Source organism: Theropithecus gelada, chromosome 17 (assembly GCF_003255815.1).
Source record: "Theropithecus gelada isolate Dixy chromosome 17, Tgel_1.0, whole genome shotgun sequence".
Taxonomy (NCBI): domain Eukaryota; kingdom Metazoa; phylum Chordata; class Mammalia; order Primates; family Cercopithecidae; genus Theropithecus; species Theropithecus gelada.
In genome coordinates this window covers 64,013,135-64,030,093 of record NC_037685.1, presented here as the reverse complement: position 1 = coordinate 64,030,093, position 16,959 = coordinate 64,013,135, and the positions used below count along the sequence as shown (strand labels likewise).

Sequence of the window (16,959 nt, the reverse complement as noted above, 5' to 3'; positions counted from 1 at the left end):
CAGTCACAGTTACCTTTTATTCTCTAAAGGTAACCATTGTTTTGCCTGGGTAATCGTAATCTTTCTTTTCTTTAAAGTTTTGCCATAATATCTTTGACCTTAATATCATAGTTTAGGGGGCAGGGGCAAGGTTAAAAAAAATACCATACCTTAGTTTTGCCTTTTATCAAACCTTTATATTACTTATGTATAAGATATATATATATGTGTGTATATATATATATGGAATCATATAGTTTATATTCATTGTGTCTAATTTATTTCACTCAACATTATGTTTGTAAGAGATGTTCAAATTGTGTCTCTGATATTAATTTGGTGTTGATAATAAATTTTTAAAATGTGGTACGAACCGTCATTAATAAGTTCTAAAAAGTGATATTTTACTTCTACTTTCGTAAGTCCTAGAAGTCCACTCAATCTTTCTGTAATTCTTAAAACAGTATCTCATAATCTTTAATTTTGTTACTAACAAGGGGATATAGTCAGCAGGCTTAGTACATAAATAGGTAGTTCTATGTGAAGAGGATGTAATTAACATTTTTCTGTGATATATGGAATCCTTTTACCTTTTTAAAGTATTGATAAAAGCATTGAGTTTTTAATAAATCTTTTTACGTAAAATGTGGACAGATGAAACATATATTCTGTTTATTTGCAAAATATTGTTTAGAATTTGTATACTTTTTTTCTAAAACAGTTAATCTCTAAGCCTGTACATTCTGCAACAAAGATTTATAATCCTTTTCTTTTTTGTTAGGAGGAATAAACATGGTGTGTCTCGAAAGAAGATTGCTCAGATGTTGGATCGTTATGAATATCAAATGTCCATTTCTATTGTAATGAATTCAGTGGAACCATCACACAAAAGCACACAAAGACCTCCTCCTCCACAGGGGAGACAGAGGTGGGGAGGCTCTCTTGACTCACATAATCATGTCTGTGTCACAAATAATAATTAAATTAGCTATTTTCAGCTAACACATTTGTTGTTGCACTTGAAAGAGTTAGTGAGCCTGTCTTGGAGTTTAAATAGTTTCAAATAAAAAAAGGCTACATTGCCTCACAAAGGATTTTCCCAGCAAGTTGTTTAATTTCCCAGCAAATTGTTAAAGTGTAAATAAAAATTAAATGAAATTGTATTTTAAATGTTTTTATATTCTCTTGTTGTAATGCTTTTGACTGTTATGAAAACCCCTGAGTAGTAGAATGGTGGGTAGGAGCTAGGATGTTTTTCTACAATCGAATTTTAAACTAACTTTATCTATTTTATAGATACTATTGAACAGTTTTTTAATAGTTCGTACCTAACTCTAACTTTTCATAAAACTTTAATGTTTTTCCTTCACTACCTTAAATATGCAAGAAATACTAACTTGTTATAGGGCACCTTAACTGTTTTCTCTATTCATTAGGTAAAATTATATTTCAACTGATTGATCTGTGTGACAAAATTATTTCTTAGCTATAATCAGCACATCACTTACTTCAAACAAAATTCCCCAGCAATAGTAGTAGGTATATCAATCACCTGGGGAGTTTTCTTCATAATATACATATTCATCTTGTAACGCATACATAGTCATCATCCTCCTTCTCAACCCATCTTCCTAACCCCACATGCTTGCCAGTTCTTGAAGGGATAAAGTGATTCTAATAATGTTTCACTTCTCTCTGTTGAATTTAATGTGATATAATTCTAGTATAAAAATATTTTGGACAGTTGTTTAACATTGGTCCTAAGTGGATTTGTACTGTCGAATATCTTCTAGTGCTGATTTTTCTGTAGAGCAAAACATATTTCTTTCACTGGATAGCTTTCTTTATTAGATGTGTTTCTTCACTTAAGATTAAAAACTGAGATGGAATTCATTTCAGAGGTCTTGTCATTCATCCCCTGCCTTCAAATCAAGCTTTACCTCGACTAACCTAGATAATTAAGCATTTCTCTTTGCAACATGAGGGAAAAAACACTACTACCTCTCTTAATACCATTGTTCCCAATGTCTTATGAAAAATATTTCTTCAATAGTTTTGATTTACAAAACCGTCAGCTAATTAGAATGCTGTTTAAAAAAATTAAGCATTATAATTCTTTATATGTTTTACATAATATTTTGTGGCCTTTAAGCTTTCTCCTAAACCATCGCATCTTGAATCCCATAGTATTTCTTTGTTTTAAAACCTTTTACTATTCCTTTCAACTTTAAATATTCTCTCCATGTTTATATTACTTTTTAAGTTGTGAGGCCAAAAACTAGATTCAGTGCTATCAACAAGGTCTTTGTTAAATTGCCTTTAGTGAAATAAGAATATGGTTTTTATTTGTACTATTCAGTGCTGTTAATTGAATGAATATTACTTTTATCTTGTTTAATACGTGTGTTTGTATATATTTGTTCATCTTAACTAAATACAATGTAAGAATATGCTAATTCATGTTTTGTGTGTAAATGTATATTATATACATATACACATCTTCATCTATGTTTTCATACTTTTATTTCAGAGTAATACTTGTTAGTATTTGCACTTGTGTTTCTAAGTATTTTATTCTATAGATTAGCGCAGTTTGAAAATTGTACAAAAGGATTTCATTTTGGGACAGGTGAAACAACTCTTAGGTAGACTATGTATCCCTTTCCCTCTGTCTTCATAAACTTAAGAGTAATAGTACTATAAATTTAGTTTTTTGGCCTGGCACAGTGGCTGATGCCTGTAATCCAGCACTTTGGGAGGCCAAGGTGGGTAGATCATCTGAGGTTAGGAGTTTGAGACCAGCCTGTCCAACACAGTGAAACCCCGTCTCTACTAAAAATACAAAAAATAGCTGGGCGTGGTGGTGTGTGCCGGTAATCCCAGCTACTTGGGAGGCTGAGCGGAGAATCGCTTGAACCTGGGAGGCAAAGTTTGCAGTGACCTGAGATTGCGCCACTTGCCCTCTAGCCTGTGAGACAGAGTGAGACTCCATCTCAAAAACAAAAACAAAAAAATTAGTTTTTAAAAATAACTTTTAATCATTTATTTTCAGAAAGTAGAGGATTGCCTTTGGGAGAAACATTATGAGGAAATATGTTCATATTAAGTTTATTTTAATAAATTTCCAGATTTTATTTTAGACTTCATCTTCTAGTTCCAACTACTAAATAATAATCATTTAGAGATCATTTGTCATTACCAATTAATTTTTTTACACTATAATGTTAGTGAGACGGCTACTGTTGCATTACGAGGTCCAAATAAATAAATAAATCTTACTGAAGCAGGAAAACTAACATTCTTACTCAGAATTAAACAAACAAGGTCTTGTCCTGCTACATGTGCTGGATGCAGTGTGGTGGCATGACCATAGCTCTCTGTAACCTTGAACTCCTAGGCTCAAGGGGTCCTCCTTTCTCAGCATCCCAAGTAGCTGGGACTTCAAGCATGCACCACCACACCTGGCTTGTTTTGCATTAAAAAAAAATTTTTTTTTTATGGAGATGGCGTCTTGCCATGTTGCCCAAACTGGTTTTGTACTCCTGGCCTCAAGTGATGCTCACAAAGTGCTGAGTTTATGGCATGAGCTACTGCACTAGCTTTAGTGGTTTTTTTTTGTTTGTTTTTTTGTTTTGAGGCAGATTCTTGCTCTGTCTCCCAGACTGGAGTACAGTGGCACGATCTCAGCTCACTGCAACCTCCGCTTCCCGGGTTCAAGCGATTCTCCTGCCTCAGCCTCCCCAGTAGCTGGGATTACAGGCGCGTGCCACCATACCCAGATAATTTTTGTATTTTTAGTAGAGACGGTGTTTCACCATGTTGGCCAGGCTGGTGTGGAACTCCTGACCCCAAGTGGTCTGCCTGCCCCCCAAAGCAGTGGGTGGGATTACAGGCGTGAACCACCACACCTGGCCTAGTTGGTTTTTTTAAGGCGGAAAAATAGTTGTTTTCCTAAACATTGTGGCTGATTTTAATTTAAAACAGAATGGAGGAATGAATATGCAGTGGAAATACTAAAATCACTATTTAAAGTCATTGCTTGGTATTTAAAAATCTATAAAAATGTGAAATTTACAATTTTTCATCAAAATTCTATTCAGCCAGTCTTTTTTGGGGGGCGGGGTTAAGAGAGGAGGTCTCTTTCTATTGTAGAGACTGGACTTGAACTGGTCTCAAGTAATCCTCCTGCCTCAGCTTACCTAGTAGCTGGAATTACAGGCACCAGCCAGATACAGTGTTAGTGGAATAGACCCCTGCTGCTATACCCCATTCTAACCATCTCCATCACAAAGAATTAAAGTAGATATTAATCATATTTAACTAAGATGGAGTACATCTTAGTTAAGTAGAATACAACTTCTAGTTTGGTTCAATAAGATTAAATTATATTTAGTTGTTCTTTTGTTCCATGGGTTTAGTGTAAAAGTTACTTTTTTGTGGTAAATGAATATACAGTTTTTTATGTTTCATAATTTTAGTAAAAATTCTTGTGTGGTATTTAAGTTGAAATTTTGGTACTGCTTTTTAACCAGGTAATCTTTATTTTCAGTATTTATCTTTGTAAAAGATAATGTTAGCTTTTTCGTATTTTTGTTTTAAAAGTAAGATTATTTACAAAAGATTGAACTTTTTTAATTGTTGTAGTGAGTGATTTAAGTATTTGAACTTTGCTTATCTCTTGTCTAATTAATATAGATTCTGGAATTTTCCAGTTTTACATATAGATAAGTTTTGAAAGTTTATGATTTAAGAGGATATGAAATGTTTGTATTGGCTATACTTGAATATTTTTATTGCAAAAATGTCTGATTTTTGTGAGACTGGTTTTCTAAGTATTTATAAAGAAAATTGCTGGTGGTCTCTTTGGAAAATGTAGAGGAAATGTAGTTGTGTGTTTTAGTGCCTTGACCAGATAGACTTGCCAGTCTTTATTGAAGTTTAATGTATTCTGATATGAATACAATAACTAATAAGGGCTAAAGTTGTATTGTTGTTTTTTTTTTCTTAAGATTTGCAATCCACGTTGAACAGTGTCTTAGTCTATAATCATAACAAAGTCTTAGCTTATGATTCAGAATAAATAATTCAGAACATTCAGAATGAATAATTTGGTGGCAGCAGCAGGAGTAAGTTAAGTTGGTGATTTTTAGAGTTAAGTTTTAGGAGCTACAATTTTTATAAATTAAAATTTTTCCTATTAAAGTTGTCAGCTCTATCTTTGTAAATTTTCTGAGGAGAGATTGTATTAAGGGATTAATGAACGTTTGGTGATAAGATTGGCATGCAAATCTTTATTTTTAAAGTTAAGGTATCATTAAAACAGTTGGCTTCCCTGTATGTATACTGTATTTTCTTCTTACACTATCCTTAGGATGGTAAGAAGTAGTATTAAATTTCTTGAAATAGATCCTAAAAATATAGGGATTAGTGATTGTCTTATGTGTCGTTTTGATTCCTTTTTTACTTTGCAAAGCAGTATTTAGATTGATTCAATTTAGTTGATTCAAATTGCCAAATATGTTAAGCGTAAGTTTTCACTTTTGCATGGTTTGTAAGTTTCAGAGCAAACCTTGAAAAGCTAATAATTATGATTGTCTGCAACTAAGTTCAGAAAACATTGTAAAAGAATGGTTAGAATTGACTCTCAATAATTTAGACTACATTGAGTGGTGTAATTTTTGTAATAGAATATACATGTGTGTAAGCAGTAATTTGGAATATCTGCTACAGAAATTCTTAATATATTATCACTCTTTATGCACAAGAACAAGAAGAAGGAGTAGCACAAATAACTGGAAAGAGAGTCTCAAGAGTAAATAGTTACTAATTCTAGTAGCTAAGCTGTGTGTGTTGAAAAGTTTTGACTTTTTATACATCCAATAGAAATTCATTTAATCATTCATAATCTCTTTTTCTTCCTTCTCCTTCTGACAAATTTTTGCTCTGTGAAAAATAACCCTGTCACATTCCAGTTGTGATAATTGTAATAATTACACATTATAATTCACTTCCTAAAATGCAATATGTTAACTTTAATAAGTTCTCTTAAATTTCAGTGTGAAAAAAAATAGATTATTTTTCTGTAGCACGGACACAGGCGTAGTCTGATTCCTAATCTCAAAACTAGACACAATTGCATTAGCAATTGGTGAGTAACTGAAGACTTCACATGGAAGTGTTGGTTTGGTTTTTAATACTTCCATTTCCTTTTTTTTTTTGGTAATTGAACTACTTTTTGTAAATCAATGGGAAGATTGAAATATTTTGAAAGGAGCTGTTGGGTTTGCCTCTAAGTTTTGCTAGTAACTAAGGGAAAAAGAATAATGTGGTTATTTGTGGTTGAAATTGTGTTTTAGTAGAGTCCATTAAAATATACTTTATTATTTGGATTATTTTCTTATTTTTCAGTTGTAACTGTTTTCAGATGATACATGTAAAATTAAAGTTTTATTCTTGGTGTTAATTTACAATTGGTAATTATAATTATACAGCTTTCAGAATGTCTCTTCATTTTTTTTTTTCGGTTTTTCTTAATCTTAAAAATCGTATTTCTTTTTCTTTCATAGTCTTTTCTTGTATACATGTTTTCTTTCATTCTCTTCGTTTTTTGCTCAGCTATCCTCCTGTAACCTCATAATATTTTAATGAAGATGATGGGATGGTAAGTGACTGGCAAAGCTGGAGATAATATCTTTTTCCCTCCTGTATTCTACTGAACTTGTTGTTCCTTCTGAGCCTTACTTAACCAAGTTAAACTTACAGACCACCAGCTCTGCATTTAGTTTCCTGACCCTGTGGGTTAGGTAGAATTTAGATACGAAAATGGCTGGAAAGATTTATAAAAATCTATTGTGTTAATCATTGGTGGGGAATCCATAACATGGCATGGAACCTGAATGTACGGATTTGAAAAAATATTTACATTAACTTAATTATATGATGATGGATGTTAATTGATAAGCACTAGGTTGAAATTCACTGTTACAGAATTCACTATTATGTCATGATTGCTGGTTGCCCTTAACTGAATGATTTTGAAGGAAAGCTGATAACTATTTTGCGTTAAATTTTTACAAGTGGTTCCTTATATGATGCAATGCTGCTGCAACAAACAGTAGGAATTTTGTAGCAAAAAGTCTTAATATCCATTTAAATAACTGCTGTTTATTTAATGCCCATCAGTGCTAGGCCCCCATCTAAATGTGATTGTTACAGTCTCTAAATTTTCACAATTCTACAATGGTTTTAGAAAGAGAAAACAAAAATTTAGGTTAAACAACTTATCCAAAATGATTTCTCTAGAAAGAGATAAAACTGTGATTCAAATCTATGTTAGACATTTATCGACTGTAACCCTGTATTATTTTTAAACCACATAGTTATCCCTTTTTTTTTTTTGATTTAGTGTTTTTCCAAGATTAAAAAGAAATTCCAGTGAAGAGTTGATTCCATCTTTATGGTATCTTTATTTTATAAGGTTATAAGGTATGTTGATTTATCACGGAAGTTGAATGAATAAATCTTTAAGTGGCCATTTAGAATTCTGTTTTTAAAAGTCAAAATTGAAAAGAGTTGGGCCGGGCACAATGGCTTACACCTGTAATTCCAGCACTTTGGGAGGCCAGGCAGGTGAATCACCTGAGGTGAGGAGTTTGAGACCAGCCTGGCCAACATGGTGAAACCCTGTCTCTACTGGAAATAGAAAAATTAGCCGGGTGTGGTGGCATGTGCCTGTAATCCCAGCTACTTGGGAGGCTGAGGTAGGAGAATCGCTTGAACTTGGGTGGCGGAGGTTGCAGTGAGCTGAGATTGTGCCATGCACTCCAGCCTAAGTGGACAGAGTGAGACTCTGTCTCAAAAAAAAAAAAAAAAAAAAAAAAGGAAAGAGTTTATACTATTTGATGTTTAAATGCTTTCTGTAAATTAAACATCCATACACTTAATCATATTTCAGGAACATTTTTTTCCATTGAATTATTTACATATACTGTTGTGCTTTAAGGTTTTAAATTAATTTTAATATTTGATGATTGTAATTAGCATTTGAAATGTATAGTGTTCAATAAATGGATTGTTACATTATGTAAGTTGGGTTTTTTTTACCCTAATTAATTTTCAGGTAGTATTTCCTAAAATAAGTCAATACTACTTGTAAGTGGTTTTACTTATTTTTCTTTTATGTCCACTTACTGCTTAAGTATGTTAGTAGTAGATATCTTGGAAATTACATAAATTTTCTGAATATTTGAAGAATTAAAGGAGCTTTTTCTCTATAATAGGAACTTTTTTATTCTTTTATGATATTTTAAATTAATTTTCTAAAAACACTAAAAGAAACAATTACTTAAGTTTCCTTTGTAAATAATTTAAATTTTCCAAGGGAAATCTTGAAGTATAGAATTCTTACTGTTGTGTATTTGCTTTATTTTGTTTTAGTCAACTAAAAAAAATGGAAGAACTGGGTCTTGTTTGGTTTCTCTTAATTCCTTAAGAGTAGTTTGTGTTTTTTCTTCATTGTTCTAAATGTTAAACTAGAATTAGAGTTTTTGTTTAGAATAGAAAAGACTTCATGAAAGAAGAAATGTGATTGGTTTTATGAATAGATTAACATAGTTTTCAGGAAACTGGTAAGCAGTACTTAAGGGTATTGAGATTATTGGTATGTAGTTCAGTGTAACCCTTGGCAGAGATACAGTTAAGACATTTATCTAGAATATTAGTAAATTGAAGTGTTTATAGGAAATGTGATAGGAGCTATGGGCTAGACATTTTGAAAATTAAAACCAGGGATCTTGTTATCTTGGGATCACTACTGTGTCCTAGGAGCTTTATCCTTTACTAAGAATCAGTAACTGTTTATTGGATATTAGGCCCAGTCTTCTCCCTGAAACAGTCAACAAACTTTTGATTCAAAGGAAACAGTAATCAAAGAAGGGCAACATTACAGGGCAGTTTGTAATAAAAGTTGAATATCCCTATCTGAAATGCTTGAGACCAGAAGTGTTTTGGAGTTCAGATTTTGTTTTGGATTTTGGAATATTTGCAGAATACATACTGATTGAGCATATCTAACCTGAAAATCTAACGTGCTCCAGTGAACATTTTCTTTGAGCATCATGTCAGTGCTCAAAAAGTTCAGGATTTTGGAGCTTCTTGGATTATGAGTGCTCAACCTGTATAGGAAATGTGGACATGGAGCATGAGTTAGTTATATTTGATACTTGCTGAGGAAAGGATGTCCAGACCACCAAAGAAGAAGGATCACCCATTTAACTTGGTGTATCCAATGCCATATCAGAGCCTTTTCTTCCATTTTAACCTCACCAGTAGTCTTTATTTAGATTTGTGGTTTATGATCAATAAATTAAATCCTAGAATACAGATTAGTAGAGCAGAGTTGAGCCTTTTCATTATTTCTTTTTTTTTTTTTTTTTTTGAGACGGAGTCTCGCGCTGTGTCACCCAGGCTGGAGTGCAGTGGCGTGATCTCGGCTCACTGCAAGCTCCGCCTCCCAGGTTCACGCCATTCTCCTGCCTCAGCCTCCTGAGTAGCTGGGACTACAGGCGCCCGCCACCACGCCTGGCTAGTTTTTTGTATTTTTAGTAGAGACGGGGTTTCACCATGTTAGCCAGGATGGTCTCGATCTCCTGACCTCGTGATCCACCCGCCTCGGCCTCCCAAAGTGCTGGGATTACAGGCTTGAGCCACCGCGCCCGGCCTCATTATTTCTTTTAAGGTTCTTTTCAGATTGTGTTCTAGTTTGTTGCTTTAACAGTTTACAGAAGAATTTCTAGACTATCTGAGAAGAATACTCCAGGTATTTGTCCCAGTCTTAAAGTGATTCAACAAAAAGTTCATAATCACTTTTTAGAACCCTTTTTCCAAAGAACTGTAATCCTATGTGTAACTTAAAAAAAGAAAACATACAAATGCTTGCATCTTTTTTCACATATTTATCTGTATTCAGCAATCAAGAATAGCTGGTACTGATGCATATCTTCACATGATTTTTCATTATTTATCTGAAAATAATATATATTGGGTCATTATTTGGCTCTTCAACCTCAGTAACTCAGTAACTTTCTTTTGGTTATTTTGTTGACCTGTTTTGGACGCTTTTCAAAATATTCATAGCATGATTTTAGTGGGAAGAACACATTATTATGAGAGTTAGGCAGTCTGAGTTCCACCTCCATTTGTGTCCATCCTCTCTTCCGTTTGTTTATTGAATGCCTTCACCTGTACTCTGAATTGCATCTCTTTCCTTCTCAGGAAATTTTATGCATTGTCAGTTATTCCTTCTCTCTGTAACTTCAACCTCGCCTTCTTTCCTGAGTCTGAGCCATCAACAGTTAAACATGATCAAGTCTTCCAATCTGACAGAGCTCATTTATAGCCAAACTTCTTTCTAAAGAGCAGTCTATATTCATTGTCTTTTTCTCCCTCACCTCTGATAATATTGAACCCACTCCATTTTAGGTTCTGTCCCTATCATTCCTCTAAATTGATTTTTAAGGTCTCTAGAATATTCCTCTGTATTCATGGGCATTATTCACTACTCATCTTATTTGACTACTCAGCAAACATGTAATTTTTGATCAGTTTTTCCTTAAAATACTTTACTTGACTTCCTTGACATATGATTTTTGTTCAGATCTCTGTGGCTATTTCTGTCTCCTTTGCTGCCTTCTTCTCCTCTTGGTTCTTGAATTTTAGAATTCTTCAAATTTCAGTTCTAGACAATCTTCTATTCTTACTCATAGCTTTCCCTGTGTGGTCTCATCGTTTCTCATGTGGACATAGTAGTCTCCCCACTTTATTTTTGCCACCCTACAATTTTATCCACAGAGCAGCTAGTCTGTAAGTTCTTTTTAAAATACATAAATAATATCATTCACTGCTTAAACGCAACATAATCTAGTCCTTGGCGGCTTCTCTGACCCTCTTATACCAGTCTTCATTTACTACAGTCCATCTATATCGGCCTCTTTGAACTGTTCTTCAGACATGATAAGCTTGTCCTTGCTAAAAGCTCTAGCTGTTATTTCTCCTTAGAATGCTATTCTTGTCTACTCTTCCTATGCCTAGCATTTTCTTAATGTTCAGGTCTCACCTGAGATGTCACTTTCACCGTAGTACTTGTAGTTGACGTTGCTACCGATTTGTTGACAGTATTCCTGAAATAGAATATAGGATCAATGTGGACATGTTTATTTTGTTCACAGCTGTGTCCACAAAATCTAAACCAGTGCCTATAGTACTGTAGGAGTTCATTAAATAGTTGGCTGATTGATTTTTGTACCTACTGGTTCTGTTAACAATCTTAACCCCCAAATGTATTTTCTTCTTAACCTTCTCCTCTGAACTCCAGTCTGTATATTTAACTGTCTATCTGACATTTCCACTTTTAAGCTTAAAAGGCTGCTTCAGTTGAACCTGTTATCTCTAAATCTGGGACTCCAGGATTTCCTGGAATGGATTTACGTTCATCTATTTCTGTAAGCTAGACAGTTGAGAGTCTTCTTCAATGCCTTCTTTCCCCCTCATATTCAATCCATCAAATAGATTCTATGGACTTTGCCACCTGAATATCTCTTGGATCTCTTCCTACATTTTTAACTACCATCATTCGATGGATTTTCACACAGTGAGTGTATCTATATAATTAATACCCAGGTCAGGAAATATTACTAGCACCTTAGAAGCTCCTTGTCGCCTCTCTCTGTCAGAGTGATCTTTTCAAGGGAAAATGTGATCATGTTTAACGCCTTTCAGTTGCTTCCCATTGCTCTTAGAATAAAGACCAGAAATCATAATGTGATGTTTAAGATCCTGGATTATGTGACTGTTTTTCCTATCCAACTTCATGTTTTTTTAGCTACTCTTCTCACTTTCTGTATTCCAGCCCTGATGGCCACCTCTCAATTCCTTGAATGTGCTATGCTGTTCCGTCTTGCTAAAAAGTATGTGCACATACCCCTCCCATTCTTGTCCTTCAGATTTGAGTTTTCTTGGACATAGCAAGCTTGATGATGTCTCAAATGTTCTCAGGTACTTTATTCATTTGTATATGATTATTTACCTTCATTATTTTTAAGCTACATGAGTCAGGTATTATACCTGTTTTGCTCACTATTGCATGGTCATCAGTTAGCATGGTGGCTGGAAAAGATTGGTATTCAGTATTCATACAATAAGTGAATATGAGTAGTTTGGGTTTGTTATGGGATGAATTATCCACCCCCACCCCCCACTACCACACACAGACACCCAGCTCATATATTGAAGATTAAAATTCTAACTGTAGAACCTAGAATGTAACTATATTTGGAGATAGGGCCTTTAAAAAGGTAATGAAGATAAAATGAAGTCATATGAGTGGACTTCAATCCCATATGAGTGGCTTCCATTAAGAAGAGGTGATTAGGAAGCAGACACACAGTAAGGTAAGACCATGTGAAGACACTGGAGGAAGATGGCCATCTACAAGCCAAAGAGATCTACAGGCTTTAGAAGAAACCAACACTGCTGACACCTTGATCTTGGACTTCTAGAAGTGTGAGAAAATAAATTTCTGTTCTTTAAACTGCCCAATCTGTGATACTTTGCTATGGAAGCCCTAGTAACTAATATGGATTTTGGTATTGGAAAGTGGGGTGCTGGTGTAATTAATACCTAAAAATGTGGAAGAGGCTTTAGAACTAGATAATGGGTAGAGGCCAGAAGTATTTGTTAGAAAAAGCATAGACTGCCTTGAGGAGATTGTTGGTAGAAATATGGATGTTGAAGGTGATTCTAGTGAAGCTTAGAAAAGAGAGCTGTAGAGAAAGCTTCTGTCATCTTAGAGGTACACATATGTCACCTTGAATAAATATTAGTAGAAATATGAATGTTAAAGGTGTTTCTGGTAGGATCTCAAATGAGGAATATATTGTTGGAAACTGAGGGAAGGACAATGCTTATTATAATGTGGCAAATAACCTAGCCAAATTGTGTTTTGTGGAAAGTGGATGAACTCGTAAGTGATGACTTGAATGTTTAGCTGAGATTTCTAAGCAATGCATTAAAGATGTGGCGTGGTTTCTCCTTGCTGCTTAAAGTAAAATGCAGGAGGAGAGAGAGAAATTTAAGAAGGAATTATTAAGCCAAAATGAACCACAACCTGAAGATTTGGAAAATTCTCAGTCTATCCATATTAAAAAATTTAGCATGTTCTGGAGATAACATCAAAGTTGTTGCAAGACAACCATTTCCTAAAGCAGTTAGGGGTGTGTGACTTGTGGATCCAATCAGCCATCTTGGCAGCAACTAACTAGCAGAAACCAGGATAGAGATGGGTTATACCATTGGAAATGCTGCTGACTGGTAGTGAAGGGAACAGAGGGATAAAAATGAAGGAAGTCTGTTGGATTTCTGGGATTCTATAAAATGGGTCAGTAGAGCTATCTAGCTGTGAACATGTGTTCTCCTTCAAGAAAAGGGAAGAATGACCCTGAAGATGATTGAGAAGTCAAAGAGGCTACTGTTGCTACCACAAGACCAGAGGGCTCAGGCCTGAGGAGTCAAGGTGGGCTACTTAGGGCTGAGGGAGGTGGGCTACCACACTGGTGGGCTCAGAAAACAGGGCTGCCACCCCTGTCAGCTGGGAAGATGGAGAATGAAGCTGAAGAAGATTATTCTTGACCCTTAAAATCTAATGGGATTTGTCTTGATACGTTTCAGACCTGCTTGGGACCCATCACCCCTTCTTTCTGATTGATTTGGAATAGGAATGTTTATTGTATGCCTATCCCACCAGTGGTGTATTTTGGAAGCAAATAACTTGTCTAGTTTCACAGGTTCATGCTGGAGAAGAATTTTGCCTCAGGATGAAACCTTGAGTACGCCTGTACCTGATCTAAATGAGATTTAGATGAGATTTGGGCTTAGAGTTGATACTGAAATGTACCCAAAAAGTCAAGACTTTTGGGACTGATGGGACTGATGAGAAGGACATGAATTTTGAAGGGCCAGATGGCAGAATGTTAGGGGTTGAATTGTATGCTCTCCAAATTTATAAGTTAAAGTCATAACTCCTAGTAACCTAGAATGCGAGCATATTTGGAGATGGAGCCTTTAAAAAGGTAATTAAGATAAAATGACGTTATACATATGGGCCCTAATCCAATATGCATAGTCTCTCTATAAGAAGAGGTTAGGACACAAACACAAAGGGAAGATCATGTGAAGACACTGGAGAAGGCCATCTACAAACTGAGGAGGGAGGTCTGAGAAGAGACAAACCCTGTGGACATCTTAATCTTGGACATCTAGCCTTCAGAAGTGTGGGAAAATAAATTTCTATTGTTTAAGCCATTTAGTCTTTGGTACTTTGTCATGGGAACCCTAGCAAATAAATATGTAGCTCTTAACACTGGTTAGTTGAGAGGCACTTAGGAGACATTTCCTTCTTTTCTGCAGTTCCTTTGTGTGTAAAGTTAGGGCATTTGCCTTAATCAGTGGTTCTTTTAAATTTCAGGTCCTAATTCATCTGCTGTATGTTCTTTCCAAAAATTTTTGGAGTTTTACATATCCCTGGAAGTCCATCAGAGGACCCCAGGTTCAGAATTCTTAGACAAGACTCTTTCTTACATATTTTTTAAGAGAGTCTTTCTTTCAACCAGGCTGCCAGGCTAGAGTGCAGTGGTGCAATCATAGTACACTGTAACCTTGAGCTCCTGGGCTTAAGCAGTCCTCCCAGCTAATTTTTAAATTTTTTTAGAGATAGGATCTCACTGTGTTTCCCAGGCTGGTCTCAAACTCCTGGGCTCAGGTGATCCTCCTGCCTTGGTCTCCCAAAGTGCTGGGATTACAGGTATGAACCACTGTAGGTGGCCATGATTGCGTTCTAAGGAAGTTTTACCTTGGTTTTGTAGCTTATGATCTATTAATATAATTTGACTATTTGAAGTGAAAAAGTTGATTGTGTGAATTAATGATGGAAATAACTTGTTTGTCGTTTATACTGCTTAAAAATTTAGCTTTTTAAATTTTAAGGAATTGTTATCTAGACTGGCATTGAACATTTATTGCACCGCTTTTACATGCTAGTGATGGAAATATAAAAGTAAATAAGGTAAGCCTTCTACTCTTGAATATATAGCTTGATGAAGCGAATAGATAGCTTGATGAAGATGGTGGGAACCCGATGGCTCTTACATAGAATATGGATTAGTACTAGTCTTGCTTTGTGGGATTAACAATTTTGAATGCAGGGACTGTGTTTTTATGTCCTTAGGGTCTGGCTCAGTATTAAGCACCTAAAAAAAAGCTTGATTTGTGTTTGAATACTCCCAGAAATTATTTCTGCTGGCAACTTTAAGAAGCAACACTGAGATGTTATAGTATTATACTTTAATTAAATCGTACTGTGTTCCATAGCTGTTTTGAGGCACTAATTAGTGCAATATAAATGCCTTTTTTTTTTTTTTTTTTTTTTTTTTTAGAGACAGAGTCTCTCTCTGTCACCTAGGCTAGACTGCAATGGCACGATCTCAGCTCACTGCAACCTCCACCTCCTGGGTTCAAGCGATTCTCCTGCCTCAGCCTCCGAAGTAGCTGGGATTACAGGCGCGTGCCACCATACCCGGCTAATATTTGTATTTTTAGTAGAGACGGGGTTTAGTAGAGCCAGGCTGGTATTGAACTTACGACCTCAGGTGATCTGCCTACCTCAGCCTCCCAAAGTGCTTGGATTATAGGTGTGAGAGACCATGCCCGTCCAGATATAAATGCTTTTAATGACTTCCAGTATTCAAAGCTTTCTGAAAGTGGAATGTGTTTCATCAAGAAGTATATAGTAAGTTGCTTGACAGTGGTGTTCACGGAGCAATGGAGTGCTGTAGTTTCAGACTGCTCCTTAGAAGTATCTCAGGGATTGTTGTAAAGGGCAGAGGGAGACAGAAACCACTAATTTAGTACAACACAGAGTTTGAAATTGCAGAATTCAAAGTTGCAGTTTTGACTGCAGCTTGATCAACTCATGTAATTTTCTGAAACTTTTCCTCATAATTAAATGATTAAGTCTTTTTAATCTACAGTGTTGGGTTATTGGATGGATTAAGCAACATGAATATTTTAGAGTTTCTGCTGAAATAGTTCTTATTTTAGTCTTGGAATTCTGTGATTTTTGTTTGCCTTTTGATGATTTTTCCTCTTTTGATAATACACTGAAGATGAGCAGAGAAGGAAACAACCCATTTTTATAGTAGTTAGAAATGCTGTAATAGGCTGGACTCAGCCTGTAATCCCAGCACTTTGGGAGGTTGAGGAGGGCGGATCACTTGAGGCCGGGTGTTCGAGACCAGCCTGGCCAACATGATGAAACCCCGTCTCTACCAAAAATGCAAATAAAAAATAAAAAATTACCCTGCTGTGGTGGTGCATGCCTGTAATCCCAGCTACTTGGAAGGCTGAGGTAGGAGAATTCCTTGATCCAGGAGGGCAGAAGTTGCAGTGAGCTGAGATCGAGCCACTGTACTCCAGCCTGGGAGACAGGGCAAGACTCTGTTTCAAAAAACAAACAAACAAAAATGCTGTAGTAGGTCTAGAAGGATAGAGTTTGATTTTTTTCATTATCTAATTTATCAAAGATATATTCCTTATTAACATTGATGGATTAGTCTGGAATTGCTCAAAACAATTTATGATGATGCAAATGCCTTTTTATCGTGAGTAATGGCAAAGTTTTCTCACCTATATTGCATAGTCTGTTGGTATGATCTAATTACATTGATATTTCCTTTTGTTTTTGAGGTGGAGTCTCGCTCTGTCACCCAGGCTGGAGTGCAGTAGAGCGATCTTGACTCACTGCAAGCTCCGCCTCCCGGGTTCATGCCATTCTCCTGCCTCAGCCTCCCGAGTAGTCCGGCTAATTTTTTGCATTTTTAGTAGAGACGGGGTTTCACTGTGTTAACCTGGATGGTCTCGAGCTCCTGACAT

The 16,959-nt window shown here is 35.5% G+C and overlaps 1 protein-coding gene across 4 annotated transcripts in view; it reads left to right on the top strand.

Annotated features, from left to right (window-relative positions):
- The window catches only part of N4BP2L2 (NEDD4 binding protein 2 like 2), a 95,786-nt gene that overhangs the window by 20,897 nt on the left and 57,930 nt on the right, over positions 1-16,959 (top strand). For 3 of the 4 annotated variants that reach the window (XM_025363965.1, XM_025363969.1, XM_025363966.1), the window contains exon 6: positions 761-907. In XM_025363965.1, coding sequence (XP_025219750.1) covers positions 761-907 — 147 coding nt within the window. Of the gene's footprint in view, positions 1-760; positions 1,873-16,959 lie in introns of those variants that run through there. The other variant, XM_025363970.1, reaches the window with a different exon arrangement.